Source organism: Megascapheus bottae, chromosome 15, assembly GCF_031878675.1.
Source record: "Megascapheus bottae isolate mThoBot1 chromosome 15, mThoBot2.hap1, whole genome shotgun sequence".
Taxonomy (NCBI): domain Eukaryota; kingdom Metazoa; phylum Chordata; class Mammalia; order Rodentia; family Geomyidae; genus Megascapheus; species Megascapheus bottae.
This window is the reverse complement of record NC_143523.1, coordinates 23,456,867-23,472,461: the sequence shown is the minus strand read 5'-3', so window position 1 is coordinate 23,472,461 and position 15,595 is coordinate 23,456,867. Positions and strand designations below refer to the sequence as shown.

The 15,595-nt window shown below is 42.7% G+C and overlaps 1 protein-coding gene across 1 annotated transcript in view; it reads right to left on the bottom strand.

Annotated features, from left to right (window-relative positions):
- The window catches only part of Hpse2 (heparanase 2 (inactive)), a 413,903-nt gene extending 408,472 nt beyond the window's left edge, over positions 1–5,431 (bottom strand). Inside the window, exons 1-2 of the mRNA XM_090346101.1 lie at positions 5,067–5,431; positions 2,108–2,265 (exon numbers count right to left, since the gene is read on the bottom strand). Coding sequence (XP_090202227.1) covers positions 2,108–2,265; positions 5,067–5,356 — 448 coding nt within the window. The 5' untranslated portion in view covers positions 5,357–5,431. The remainder of the gene's footprint in view (positions 1–2,107; positions 2,266–5,066) is intronic.
- Positions 5,432–15,595: the final 10,164 nt, after the last annotated feature.

Sequence of the window (15,595 nt, the reverse complement as noted above, 5' to 3'; positions counted from 1 at the left end):
TTAGAGAAGGCAAGAGAGGTTTAGTAGATATGAGTGTAATCAACATATATTATATTCATGTACACAAATATCATAATAAAACACATATTATTAGTCTATGCTAATAAAAATGAATGAAAAAATACAGGATAGAAAAGTTCTATTCCCCAGGTGTGGTAAAAACTACATTCTTACAGACATTTAGTCCCAGTCCAACAGGGAAAAAAATGTTTTAAAAAGGATTAATCTTGAACTAACTCCTGAAGTCGTAGAGAACTGAAGATGGTTTTTCAGATATTTTCTCTTGCTAATTTCTTTAATCCTATGGAATTATAGCCTCTTCTCATTTCTTCTCTCCCCATGATGCTCATTTCTTCTCCTTTGACAAAAGGAAATAAATTGTATCATGCACTTTGAGTTGATTCCATTGTTTTCAATGAACAGGTAACATAACCTTAGACACAGGTTGGAAGACAAAGGCCAACTTCTAAAACTTAAAATGTTCTCCCCACCACCTCCGTGGGAAAAAAAAAATCTGGAGGCTCTTACAAGTTTTTCTACAAACTAAAGAGGAACCAGTTTAAGTAGATTTGAAAAACTGTCCCATCAGGGAAACCATTAATATACCCTTTCTTGTATCTGATCACAGAGCTGACAGTGGCTCTGAGAGCTATAAGGCCCTGCGTCAAATTACCATGAGTGCTGCTGTTCAGGATTGTCTTTTACCTTCCGCATTTTACGTTGTATGACAGCAGAACCTACTTACAATCTACCTTTTTATAGCAGTGACTTTTACCTTTAAAATTAAAAAATAGTCGAGTCTTAAACATCTCCATTCTTCAGCAAAAAAAAAGAGTACATCTTAATCATGCTTTGAACTCCAAAAGTCACAGCCTTATCCTGTCTGTCTTGTATGTCTTTGAAAAGAAAAAGACTTTTTTTTCCCTCAGCCACTCTTGAAATAAATCCCAACATGTCTCCAGAACCCTACCCAGTAACATCCCAGAAAACACAGGACAGTTCCTTCTTTAGCTGATTTATAAAGGCAGATGTAACAACAAATCTTAGGGACTCTGAAAAGTGCCACTGAGCCTTAAGAATAAAAACTGTAGCTTACTCAGTAATGGGGGGGGAAGAGAGAGAGAGAGAGAGAGAGAGGGGGGGGGGGAGCCCTTCAAGAATGGACATTTAACCTATTCCATCTAACTGTAACAGCTTCAGTGGATGAAGAGACACCACTTCTCACCTACCTCCATCCTGACCACACGCAATCTAGATTAACACTAAACCTTTTACAGACAACTTTAAAATACCATTTTCATTTGTCTAGAAAAAATGAGACTGTTCAAACTTAAAAATGATTGGCTTCCCACACTGGAATAGAAGTTAGGGTTTTCCAAGCCCTTCCATCTGATTCTGACAGGAAAGACCAAGAAAAAAGAAAAGAAAAGAAGAGGAGAGAGAAGAAGAGAGGAAAAGGAAAAGGAAAGAAAAGAAAAAAGATGACATTTTCAATGCCATGTTGAAACTGAAGAATAATGTACTTTTGATTTGTGGTTCACGCAGGGGCAGAAGACCCCACTGCGGAGATTTTTTTGTTCAAGCTTTCCTCGACAAAGAATCATGTATGAGGTATGATTCCTGAAAACACTGGTGGGGGCTTCAAAAAGGCTAAATCTCCATTAGCTCTACCCTGAGAAGGCTGCAAATACGAAACCCCCAAAGGCATGTGTACCTAGAAGTTTTGGAATAAAATGTGACTCTGTAGTAATCCTGTGAACCTGGCTGGATTTTCTTCAGAAATCAACTGCGCCTTCGCAGGACTGGGGGGGGGTGGAGGGCGCCGCCTGCAAATTCCTGGCATTGGAAAGGCTGGCAGGGGTGCACCAGAGTGTTCCAGGGAGCCGTCCTGCTGCAGAATTGTGGGTCCCCTCACCTGCTGTCTCTAGTTTTTCAGGAAATTTCCATCAAGGGCTCCTCCAAAATTTGACCCTACACACACACACACACACACACACACACACACACACACACACACACACACACACACACACACACACACACACACACACACACACAGCTTTCTCCCGTCCCCCCAAATTTCAAAACTGAGGACCAAGTTTCTCACCATCCTCATAGTTTTTGAGATAGTAATCCGGGCCCGGACCCCCGCGGCTTTTCGCCGGGTTCCTCAAGTTCTGGAACTGCAGGAAGTCGGTCCTTTTGCCCCCGAAGCGCAGGAAGGCCGGCGAAAGTCCCCGGGCCAGGGTCACCAGACGCTTGGAGCTGCAGGGGTAGAGAAAGAAGAGAGGAAAGGATCCCGGAGGAAGGCTGGGGAGGCTGGGGCAGGGCTGGCTAGGACTTCGGATCCTCTTCCGACCCCCCCCAACCCACCCACCCCCTCGATCCGCACGGACCCAGCTCCCCAGCCAGCTTTGTCCCCTGGGCGCTGCCGCTGGCGCCTGGACGCCCTCAGTGCCCGCGTCCCACAGACGCCCCAATGGCCAGCGGGACTGGTTTCCACCACCTTAGCGATCGTGTGTGTTCACTGTGCGTGTGGAGACGGGATCCACTTGTGCTGCGGACCTAGTGCCAAGGCGCAGTAGCCGGGCTCCTGCCCCTGCCCGGAAGGCGCTCGCGGCGGAGCCGGGCGCCGTCCGCAGGCCTTGCCCGGGGCCGCGAGGCGCAGCCCAGGCCGTGGCTAGCCTGCCTGGCCCGAGAGCACCGTGACCTCCCAGGAGCAGGTAAAACCCGGCCTGGCTCCCCGTGCACCAGGCCCAGCGCCTGAGGCCAAGCAGATGCTGACTTCTTCCTTCCCGCCCCAGTGGCTCTTCCTTTTTCATCTCATTGTATGGTTTCCCAGGCAGCCTCTCCGAGCAGCCCTCCCGCCCCAGAAGCACAGCCCAGGCGCGATCTTTTCTCTCCCTGCAACCACTCAGCCTGTTCTCAAGAAAGATACCATCTTCTCCACCCCCCGAGTTTGGCTCCCTTTTTTTTTTCCTTCCTTTTTTTCCTGCCCACTTGGGGCGGCTTGGAAGCGCTGGAAGAGACACGGGCTGAAATGTGGGAGGAAAAAAAAAAAACCCTGAGGAACACCGGCTATCCACACAAGTTCAAGATTTCCATCCACAGGATTATTATTTCTTTTTTTTTTAAGCCAAAGCCAGATTACTTTGGAAAAGAATAAGGGGGAAAAAACTACACGGACACTGTTCACGCAGCGAGTTCCGGGATCTGGAAGTTCTTTTTTTTTTTTAACGCTTTGCTGGTTCGAGCTCTGAGTCTCCAGGAAATTGGAAATGTTGGCATCTTAGAGGAGCTACATTCAAGAGAGAGAGAGAAACAGAGACCCCATCCTTCCCCCACACACTTCTCCAGAGGACTGAAGAAGGATCAGATGGATGGCTGAAGACTCCACGACCCAGTACCCGGGGCGCGTGGTCAGAGCATCGCGTGGGCCGGCCGAGCGCAGGGAAGTCCCCACAGGAGTCTAACCCCAGGTAAACGTGGTATGTCCAAACCATCCAGAAGCCTGCACCGCCAAAGCACAGCGCCCCACCATCCACACTTCCATCCCCCAAAACTGTCTTACAAGAGTTTTTTCTTTCTGCTGCAGGGAAGTATGCAGCGTGAACGGGCTGATTTTTTTTAAAGGAAACCCGAAGGGGTGCGCACGGCTGGTGGAGTGCAACACACGCACGTGGGGTGTGCATTTTGGAAAAACCTCGGTCGCACCCCCACGTTGGGACGAGCTCAGAATCGCGCCCCTGCTGCCAGGGGGAGCTTTCCAGGAGGTTCCCGCCTCCCAGGAGCCTCACCAGCCGCAGCGGGGGACCCCTTGGTCTTTGGGGCACAGGTTCATCCCCGTGTGGCACCCCGATCTACCTGCCGCGGCCACAGAGCCGGCGCGGGGAGGGGGGGGGGCTTGGAGACACCGAGACGCGGGAGGGTGCTGGGGGCGCATGCATCCCAAGATGCCCAAAGAACTCACGAGCCAGAGACGGGCCAGCAGCTCTCGGGGCTCTCTCGGAGGCGCCCACAGCTTGAGGTTCCAGTTTGGTAGGGATTTTTTTTTTTAACTCCACACTTGGATTTAATATTGCAGAGATTTTTTTTCTCCCCTCCCAGGACAACTCTGTCCCTGGTGGGAAGGATGCCGAACAGAAATAATCAGAGGGAAGAACAGGGGGGATCCAACTCGATTCTAAGGGGCTCGCAAACCTCCTGTTTCACTCATCTGCTGGTGCGGGGCTCAAACCGCAGACACTTCCCCTGGGAACTTCCAAAGCCTTTCCCTGTAGGTACACTACCATCTGAACGAGGACTTTCTTCTTTTTTTTTTTTAAATTAAAGAAAAACTAAATGATGCCATTATGGCAACAGATTTAAGGAGGAGGAACGGGCGGGGGAGGGTATTTCATTTTGTCTATAAAAAGCGCTTGCAAAAAAAAAAAAAAGTCCTCCAGCCTACAGATGACAGCGGAGGATAGAAAATAATTTCTTTTCGTTCGGAAAGCAACTCGCCCACCGCTCAAGCGTCTCCTGAAATTCGTTTTTTCGGTAGGATCCGTGGAAATTTCCACTTTTTCGTGCAAACCCCGATGGGACACGCACACTTGCTCGCTGCCTGCCCCCCCCCCCCACACTCCATTCCTCTCCACTCTTTGTTGCCACAGATACTTTCTTTCCTTCACTTTGTAACTTCCCGGAGACCTCTTTTTTCTTTTTCTTTTTACAGAAGAAGGGGAGGTTAATTGTGGATGTATGTAAGCACAACATTTTTTCAGTCATAACTGATAAGTTTCTGAAATGCCTTCTGCATTGCAGACATGTGCATCTTAATAGAAAACATTGCTTTTCTCAATCACTGGTTACAGCTTCTCGGCGAATATTCCAGGAGGAGGAAAAGCCTCCCTTTTCTCTCTCTAGTGAGAAAGAGAGACAGAGCAAGAGATCCACATGGCTTAGTTTGCCTCTTCTTCTGCCCCCTTTGGAACTGGGGTTGTGGGGGGGGGATAGGAAGAGAATGAGAATGAGGGAGGGTACTTAACAGAATGAACCGGGATCCATCGAAGCCCCTGCCTTACCTTAAGAAATCCAGCCAGCCATCATGAATGATGGAGGGGTCCAGCTGCAGAGAGAGGAAGTTCTCATTGACTGTCCTGACTGGATTCTTGGTACGCACATCAAGTAGAATCAGGGTCTTTTCCTTCCAACCTGAAGTCCTGCCTACAGGCAAGGGTCTCCTGTCTCCAGCTAGGGAAGAAAGGGAGAGAAGGAACCACAGAGCCAAGCAGAGAGCCACCGAGGCTAGGCTGGCTGGGGGGCGGGAGTTGCCGGAGGGCATGGCTTCGGGGAAGGCTCCGAGCACCCTCATTAAATCCTTCTGATTTAAACCTCTCTCCCTACAGGGTCTGGCTGGTGCCTAATTGTCCTTATCTAAAGTGTGTGTGTCTGTCTGCCTTTCTCCCCCCCCCCCCACTTTTTCTCCCCCTTCCTTTCCCCCCTCTCTCATTCTCTTTCCTTAGCTCACTCTCTCTCTTTTTTTTTCTTTTTTTTTTCCTTTTTTTTTTTTTTTTAGTGTTTTGGTGCTGGTGGAGCGAACTCACGCCCCTAGCCAGCCTTCTCAGCAACTCTTGCCAAAAGTACTGTTCACCAGCACCGCCCCTTTAAGAGATTTGACTGCAGACATTTTTTTTAACATTTTTTAAAGGTAAGGGGTGGACGGGGAGGCGGGAAGTAGGAGGGAGGGGTGGCTTTGTACCCTCCTGGTTTAACCCTCTAGGGTCAGGATGGAGGTGGGAAGGAAAAGGTCTTGGGGTGCAAGGCCATGACTTACTTGTTTTTACTTCCCTCCAGACTTCTGACTGCAGCAGGTCTGTCCTCTGCTAGGGGTGGCAGTTGGGGGAGCAGTTGCTTTGGGCTAAAGCTGCAAACCAAAGGTTGATCTTGTTCAGTTGCAAAGGGTCTGATCTTCTAAAAAAAAAAAAATATTTTATTTTATTGTGCCAAAGCACAGAGGGCAGAGGAGACTGGGAACTCAGACCTCTTCCACTCTCTGGGCAGCCACACAAAAGCATCCTCTGCCCACCCAACAGGCATATGGGGTGGACAGGTTAAAGACTCCTATGTCTGGAGGGTCAAAAAGTTCCAGTCCAGGTAGTGGCACTGCTGGGCATTTCCTGCCCCCCCAGGCATAGGCCCCAGGGCCTTCTCCATGTACAATGGCCTTGGCTGAAGTCAAGGCCACTTGGACTGTGCACAGGTGAGCCACCCTGGGACACTGTGGAGGCACAGCTGTACCTGCAGAAAAATGCCAGAGAGGAACAGAATGGTTGTAGAGGCTGCAAACTTAGCCCTGTGTCACAGCCATGTGTGTGTGTGTGTGTGTGTGTGTGTGTGTGTGGTCTGTGTGGGGGGGTGCTGCTTATGGCCTTGAATTCAGGAGATGGAGCCCAAGGTGTACCACCCACCCCTGCTTACCAAACTCCTATCCACCATCACTGCCGGGTGGCTCTGGGCCGCATCCTATTGTGTAGGAAAGGGTAGGTACCATCTGAAGCAGTCACAGGCTAGAACCCACTTTCAGCTTCTTTCTAGAATAAAATAAAGCTTCCATTTGGCAGATGAAAACTAGTTTATTCAGTATAGGTCCACCAAGCATCCCAGGGCCTCCTTGATGTAAAGCTGATTTAAATACAGAGCACAAGTTTTTCTTAGGCATGGATGAATGAGCCAGAGCCAATATCTCCCTTTTGCTGGGCCAAACTTGAAAAGGACTGGAGTAATCTCTCCCAAGGGAGTCTCCACCAACTTTAATGACCAGGAATTTAACAGTGGTGTACCCTTAAAAGTACTCCAAGATCTTTTTAGAAGTAGAACTGCATGAAATGAGGCTAAAGTCATGTCACTTAGAGATGATTTTTAATAAACTGTAACAGTAATAGATATTTCATTTCTAACACATCTACATCCTTTAAAATATGGGAGGAAGAGATGGTATAAGTTATAATAGAAATCACTGTAAGTTTTAACTATGTACTAAGCACCTTTGTCACTTTGGTGACAAAGACTGGTAAGCAAAGACTTATATCTGTATCCCCCGATGCGGGCACTTTGGTACTTCTTTGGCACTTTGGTACCTGGGAAATCTATTAATGCTAAATGAAAGCATGCTGAATACATTGAAATCATATACTGCTCTCACTGAGAATATGAAAAATAAATACTTTTATCTGTCACAGTAAATTATGTTTGGGGTCTTTGTTCAGTCATTTGTTTTCATTGTTATTAATAATTGATTTCCTATACATCTCCTTCAGGAAAACATTTTTTTACAAAGCTATTGGTTTACTTGCTATATTCAGAGTTAAAACAAACTGTATAAATCTGATAATGATCTAGATTTTCCAAAGAGTTCTAATCCAGATTTCCCCTAGGTTATAAGTAAATACACTTACAAGAGCCACATTCATTGATCACTTACCTAATGGTTGTCTGCAATATTATCTCACAAAACCCTTCTGTGACTAACGATGAATGAGCAGAACAAAAATCTGCTCCATTCTGAACCTGAATTTTCACCATTTTCCTGACTCAACTGCTCTGTAATAATTTGGTGGGCCGGTTCCTTTAACTAGTACTTAATGTTTACAGAAAAGCATGTATATGGTACTGAAGTCAAAACCAACTAAACAAAGTGCTTGTTTTCTTAATTGCTGATGAAAACCATCTCCAGTCTAGCCACTGAAATTCTATCATCATAGCCAGCCTCAGGACATCAGGAAAAGAAAATCAGTAACATTTAAGTTCAGGATAGGCCTGGCTGACTCCAGGGTGATGCAAGCAAGAGTCTTGGGTCTACTTTGACTATAGATCTCCAGAGCTATTCTTTTTCTAGACCACATCCCCATCGTGGGTTTATCTCTCATCTAGCTCTAAGCCAGAGGCTGTAGTAGCTGGTCATCAATCTACATATCACATTGATGTATCTAGTGTATTTTCTATATGTTGGGTAACAGCAATCTATATATCCGTTCTTCAATTAGAAGCTCCTAGGAGATTATAAAAATAGGAACCACGAGCAGCTAGCTGCATGGATGTCTCCTTGGAAATGCTCTGCTTAATATCTGCTGAAGAATCTTTGTAAAGTTTCTTTTATATTAGAAGACTAGGTTCCTAGAACTCTTAAAAAAGATAATTTGTTAAACTGATTTGGTGATTTCTATACACTAGAGTTTCAAAATAAATATTAGTCAGTGGAAGAAGCAGACATATGTTTGCCAGCTTTTTGTTTTGTCTAGTGAGAATGTTTTTTTTTAAATAAAAATCTATCAACTACTTATCACTATTACTTTCCAAAAGATGGAAAGACTTCAGCATTCAAAAATAAAACTGGCTAGGTGCCGCTGGCTCACGCCTATAATCCTAGCTACTCAGGAAGCTGAGATCTGAGGATTGTGGGTCAAAGCTAGCCCAGACCAAGAGATTCATATCTCCAATTAACCACCAAAAAACCAGAACTGGAGTTGTGGCTCAAAGTTGTAGAGTGCCAGCCTAGAGCACAAAAGTCCAGGGATAATGCCCTGGCCCTGAATTCATGCCCCACAACTGCAAAAATTAAAGCTAACTTAAAAAAAATCACTATATTTTCACTTTTATTATTTTCTCAAAGATAAGTCAAAATATACTAGTGACCAACGCGGGACTGGTATGGGTGAGCAGGAATTCTGAGAAAGTGTGTGTAAATACTCAAATTCTTTGCCACGAACAATGCTGCTGAAAGCTATGCGTACTTTCTAATGAGGGTCACTTTAACCATAATGACCTTTTATTGTACTTTTTCTTTTTCTTTTTTTTTTTTTTTTTTTGCCAGTCCTGGGCTTGAGCTCAGAGCCTGAGCACTGTCCTTGGACTTTCTCAAGGCTAGAGCTCTACGACTTGAGCCTCAGCACCACTTCCGGCTTTTTTCTATGTGTGTGGTACCGAGGAATCGAACCCGGGTCTTCATGCATGCTAGGCAAGCACTTTAACCACTAGGCCAAACTTCCGGCCCCTTATTGTACTTTTTCTTAACTTTAGCCTGTTACCAACTCACTGACTCTCACTGACTTCCTTCCCTGCTCTCAAACAGCCAAGCCATCTCTACCCATTTCTTCATCAACATTATTAACATGCAGTGGCCACAGAGGAGTGCATTGTGAATTTCCACTCATGTATACAATGTATGTCAATCTGTTTTCTGTCTCTAAAAGAATTATACCTAGCCCTCTAATACCACCACCAACAAAACCTTCCTCGATTACATGAAGACATCACCATCATTAGTCAGTGCCTGGGTACGTGTCCATGCTAACTACTATTTACTAACATCACAGGATCCAGGCACAATGCTCAGGACTGTGTACATGTCACCTTGTTGATTCTCTCTAACTAGTTGTGAGAAGTGGATCTAACTCCTCAGCATAGCTGATATTCACAGGAGGAATCTGAGATTTTCTTGTTAAGCATCATCACCAATCAGTGGATGGAGACCAGGGAGTCCACACTTCCAAGCCTGTGTATCTGTATACAGTGGTGAATTTTATAACTGGTTTAACTTTCAGCAACCTAATGTATAAAATTCATACAATGTCTAAGGGTGGTGTAAAACCTGAGGAAGGTATTAGATGGGAAACTGTATTATACATTCTAATGTCTTATCTAATTGTGCACCTCTTCCTTTTTTTTCCCCCCGTCCTGTATCTTTCAACTTGCCACAAATATATCACCTTAACTGATTTCTGGGGTAACAACAATGTTATATGTGAATATCTTCATAGTTAACATGAAATAAAATATCAGTTCTATCATAAGATGTCAATAAATTCAATAATCAAACAAGTTCATCCCACATATTTGAAACATTTATAAAGGCTCTCCTAAACAAGAGAAGAAGAAAGTAAAATGGATTCTGTATGCCTTCTTCAATTTTCCACTAGGATAATAGGGAGAATTCTGGCTACCAAGGCTGGGGGTTTTGTTGTGTGTGATGATGTTGTTATTTGGTTGTTGTTTCTTCTTTGTGCCAGTCCTGGGGCTTGAACTCAGGGCCTGGGGAATGTGCTTGAACTTTTTTGCTTCAGGCTAGCCACTCTACAATGTGAGCCACAGCTCCACTTCCAGCTTTTTTTTTTCCTGGTGGTTAACTGGAAATAAAAGTCTCAAGGAGTTTCTTGACCGGGCTGGTTTTGAACCATGATCCTCAGATCTCAGCCTAACTATCTAGGATTACAGGTGTGAGCCACTGTCACTCAGTCTGTTATTTTACTATCGGGGACTGTGTCTCTTCCTTTGAAACAAGTGGAAATACTCCAGAGACCAACACCTGTCACTCCAGCCTAGAATACTGATACATCCTGTGTCTGTAACCAAATTCTGCCTTGTCTCCTATGATGTTACTCCAAGACATACAAGAAAGGGCGTATACATCCCTAAAAGACTGAGGACGAACAAGATTTGATCCAAATGGAAAACTGAAGGAGAAGGAATGGGAAGCATGTACGGTAGCACATGCCTGCCATTCCATCAGTGAAGAAGCAGAAGTACTGAGAGCCCTAGGGTCAAAATTCCCATGTCTACTAATTCACCCTATGCTCACAGCAGAGAGGACAGACTTAATTCTCATAATTCAAGTAAGAAAACAAAAGTCACACTGTATTCTTGAAAACTTTGAAAGTATTTTCTTTGGTTCCCTAGACTTTAATCTTTAAAATACATTAATGTGCTTAATTTGTAATCCTGAGACTTGAACAATATTGGTAAAAAGAAGGCTTAGCACTTAGTCATCCCATCCTAAATAACCAAAATTAACTGCTAAGACACTTCTCAGCTAGATAGATAGATAGACAGATAGATAGATAGATAGATAGATAGATAGATAGATAGATAGATAGATACATACATACATACATACATACATACATACATACATAGAGACATCTCATTTAACAACTAAAACCCATTTCTTTGGAGTTATTTTATCCTCAAATAGGCAGATCAAGGTCCTTAGTTCAGTGCCAATTATATTTGGGGTTTTTTTTGCAACCTCAAATATTGGTGAAATCTTCCCATCCTTTTTCTCCTTTTGGTCTTTGGGGTCCTTTGGGTCACCTAGAAATGCTTTTGTGCATTCCTAAGAAATGCCTCTTAGGAAGAATGTTGACTTTCCTTGAGACAGTTAGATTTGAAATGCCTCTTTTTATTTTGTGAAGCCTGGCCAACACAATAAAATAATATTTTCTATGCTACTTAAAATAATCATTTTAAAAAAGAAGAATAACCCAAGTGTGAAATGGAGGGAAGGTAACTAAAGATAGGAACCAATGGCAGGGAAACAGCAAAAGGAGAAGGGAGAAGAGGGTAAATACGATAGGCACATATAGAAATTAGAACAATGAAACCCATTCAAAATTGTTTTAGGGGTAATTAGAAAGAGTTACAGGGAGGGTAAGTTTGGCCAAAGTAATGAATATATAGTAATACTGTAATGAAACCCCTTGGTACAATTAGTGTGTGCTTATAAAATAACAATTTTTCTCCTTTCAGATAGAAATGAAAAGACTGTGGGGAGTCTCAGCCATATATTCTCAGCTCGGGATGAGTCGCCTTAAGTAGACAGGAGCCAGTGGTTCACGCCTATAATCCTACCTACTTAGAGGCTAAGATCTGAGATTACCATTCAAAGCCTGACTGGGTAAGAAAGTCCTGAGACTCTTATTTCCAACTAAGTGCCAAAAATTCAGAAGTGAAGCTGTGTTTCAAGTGGCAGAACACTAGTTTTAAGCAAAAAGAGCTCAGGGACAACACCCAGGCCCTGGCTCAAGTCCCAGGACTTGACTTGATTTTAATAACTGATATGAAATGACGCCTACACAATTCTATTTGTAGTAGTTTTACAGAGTACATTTAGGTAGCAATATCTTCATTCTTGCAACTTAGTTAATTCTTAGGTTTCATATAATTAAAAAGAATATAGATTCTAAGAAACATATATACATATACATATTGTGTTCCTAATCCAAATAGCAAGAGACCATCCTTAAAGGAAAAAACATTGTGCAAGTAAATATCATTCATCCTATCAGTTTTAATAGATTTCCAATTATTCCCTTTTTTACTCATGAAATACTTCTCCTTTGTACCATCTGCCTGGCAAAAATTGAAATATTGAAAAACACTAATTATGGATGGAGGGAAATGGGAACTTGTTTTCAGACTATTACAGATATACTGACCAGGCCTTTCTTCAGAGAAAGCTGGCAGCATTTACTGAAATTAAGCGTATTCCCTAAAACCCAGCAATCCCACCAGTACTGAGCATGAACTATCAAACAACTCCCAGAGAGTTTGTAAAAGAAGTTAAACGAAATGGCTAGTAAAGTATTGGATTCAATAGTGAGCAACTGGAACTACCTACCTGTCTATCCAGAGAGACAGATAAGTCAGACTTTGAAGAATGCTTATTAGAAATGAGGAACTTAATATTTGTACAACATAGATGGACTTAAATATAACAAAAAGATGAGGAACACACGCACGCACAAAAAAAATCATTTCTATAACACCAGAAAAAAACAATGAAAAGGGGCCGGGAGTTTGGCCTAGTGGTTGAGTGCTTGCCTAGCATGCATGAAGACCCGGGTTCGATTCCTCGGTACCACATACATAGAAAAAAAAAGCCGGAAATGGTGCTGAGGCTCAAGTGGTAGAGCTCTAGTCTTGAGAAAGTCCAAGGACAGTGCTCAGGCCCTGAGCTCAAGCCCAGGACTGGCAAAAAAAAACAAACAAACAACAACAACAAAAGAAAACAATGAAAATTAAACACACATGTGAAACAACGTACTTTGCAAGATACAAAACATTCAAGAACATCCAACACATTGGAGTTGATGTCTATCATTTAATTGCTAAAAGGAAAAGATAAAGCAAAAGTCTTTGCATACACAGAGCTCACTAATTTTTACCCTTCCTTGAAAACAATCCTTAGCCAATTTTCTGGGGAATTAAAGGAGGAAATATGTGTTGAGTGCTGTAACACACAAGGTGGTTTTCTTTCCTCTTCTTCTGTATCTTTACTCTCCAGAGGTAAATAAGGATATTCTTTCTCTCAACCTCACATTAGCTGGAAAAATGAGCAGGTTAACAAATGCATATTCATTTGGTAAGTATTCTAATGGAATAAAGTGACAAGTCCTGTATAATGCATAAGGATTGCAAATTAAGACCAGTATGTATGTATGGGGTATGTAACTTGACCCATATGTATTTTGCATCACAATGATCATTGTAATTGTTCATATTTTGGTGTTCAGTTTAGCATGGTTTCTAGTCTGGGAAACCAAGTAAGCATTGCATTCTGTAGAAAGGCTAGAGTGCCATCTGCTGGTGAAAATGCTTTAACTGCTACCTACCAACTTCCCCTCTCAACCTCCAACCTACCATACAATCCATTTTCAAAACAAAAACATTGTATAATAGTAGGATATCTGGGTTTGAAAAAAAACAGTAGAAATCACCTTTTTATGGCCTCTTGTTTTAGAGGGGAACATCTCTTTTTACCAGACTTATATTTTAGATAGGAAAGAGGTACCTGCCCAAGAGTATGCGCGCACACACACGCGCGCACACACGCACACACACACACACACACACACACACACACAAACACCCCTATCACCACCGTAAGCACTACAGAACATTGGGTCCTTACACAGTTAAAGACTCACAAAGATAAATTATTTAGAGACTGCCAGGCAGGTAAACGTATAAGCTACTTTAAAGTGGACATGTTTAAAACTTTATGTAAAGCTCATTTCTCAGGAAAATAATGGCAGGAAGGCAGCTTACTACAGTGTAAAAACAAAGCTTTGAGTTCAGACCTCAGTTCATCTCAGCCATAGTACATACTGAAACTTTCCTGACTCACAAACCAGGGGCTGGTGGTCCAGACCTGGAATTCCACATACTCAGAGGGCTATGATCTGAGGATTGTAGTTCAAAGCCAGCCTCCAACTAATCAGAACATATCTGCATTTCCATGGGAGAGCAGCAGCTTTGAGAAAAAAACAAGTGAGAACTCAAGGCTCAGAATTCAAGCCCCAGCATAGGCTCAAAAAAAATTCTGAATCCCAATTTCTTTATATGTAAAATGGGATAATTACAATAATTTGGGGGACACATGAAAAGCAAAGTATGCAGCAATGTCAGAAAATATTCAGTAATGAAAACCCTTAATAAAAAAATGTACTTTGTAATCTATCCTCAATGAAGCTAAAGCCTATAAATAAGAAATCTTGTTCTCATATACGTATATATCCTATATATATATCCAATATAAATAATTTAACAAATCTAAGATATTCTGTAAAAATGATTCCCCAAAAAAGTTTAGGTGAAGCCAAAATATGTTTGCTTGTTTGTTGGTTTGTTTTGTGCTGGTATTAGAGCTTGAACTCAGGGCCTAGGAGCTGTCTTTGGCTTTTTCTTTTCTTTTGCTTAAAGCTGGAGCTTTGCCAATTGAACCATAGCTCCGCTTCCAGTTTTTAGCGATTAATTAGAAAGAAACATCTCAGACTATTCTACCTGGGCTTGCCTCAAACTTTGATGCTCAGATCTCAGCCTCCTGAGTAGCTAGGATTACAGGCAGGAGCCACCAGTACCTGGCAAAAATGAAGTCTTGATAGTTTTTGCACATCTGAGAAGCACATCAATTTGCTCTAAGGCCTTGCCGTTCAACATGAAGGCCACACATCCAGGAGCATCAGCATCACCTAGAGTCAAAGTACAACTTCATTCTCCTATTTTACTTGACCTTCTACAATCCTGCCTTACTTCTTTTGGCTAAAACTATCTAGGTCTTAGTCATTAAGTCAGGATGGTTCTTCAGCTCTTTAAAACCACACTGAGATTAATCCTCATATTCCACAGGGCATACAATTCAGTACTTATGGAAACAAGAAAAGAACAAGTGATACCAGTATGTCATTAGGAAAACAATGCTTCAAAAGCCAAAAGCAACAGAATTTGACTGAGCAAATACTACAAGGAATATGGAACTAAATGATTTCTGTTACTGATGGTGATTGAGCAATTGCAAGATATGGAATCAATCAGTCAGAAACGTCATGAAAATTAACATTTACAGATGTGTCTATGTATCTTTGTGAGAATGCTGATAAATGAAGTAGCAACTTCAAATCTAGCAACAGCATGAGCTCCTAGATGTGGAAAGTGTATGTGATGAAGAAGTATGCTCTTCATGAAGATAAATTTGGGCATGGCCCACCAGAGCCTGGAACCAATTATCTAAAACATGTAATGAGCTACTCATATTCTGTGAAGACAAAACAGTTGTCAAGTATTTATTTAGTGCCTACTGCGTGCAAGGCATGATGAAATAAAAACAAGCATATCATAAAAGAGAAAGTATACTGTGCAAAAGGCAAATCTGTACTAGTTAGAGGAAAACTGTATCTGAATGTAAAGCTGTGTGTGTGTGTGTGTGTATGTGTGTGTGTGTATGTGTGTGTGTGTGTGTGTGTGTGTGTGTGTGTGTGTGTGTGTGTGTGTGTGTGTG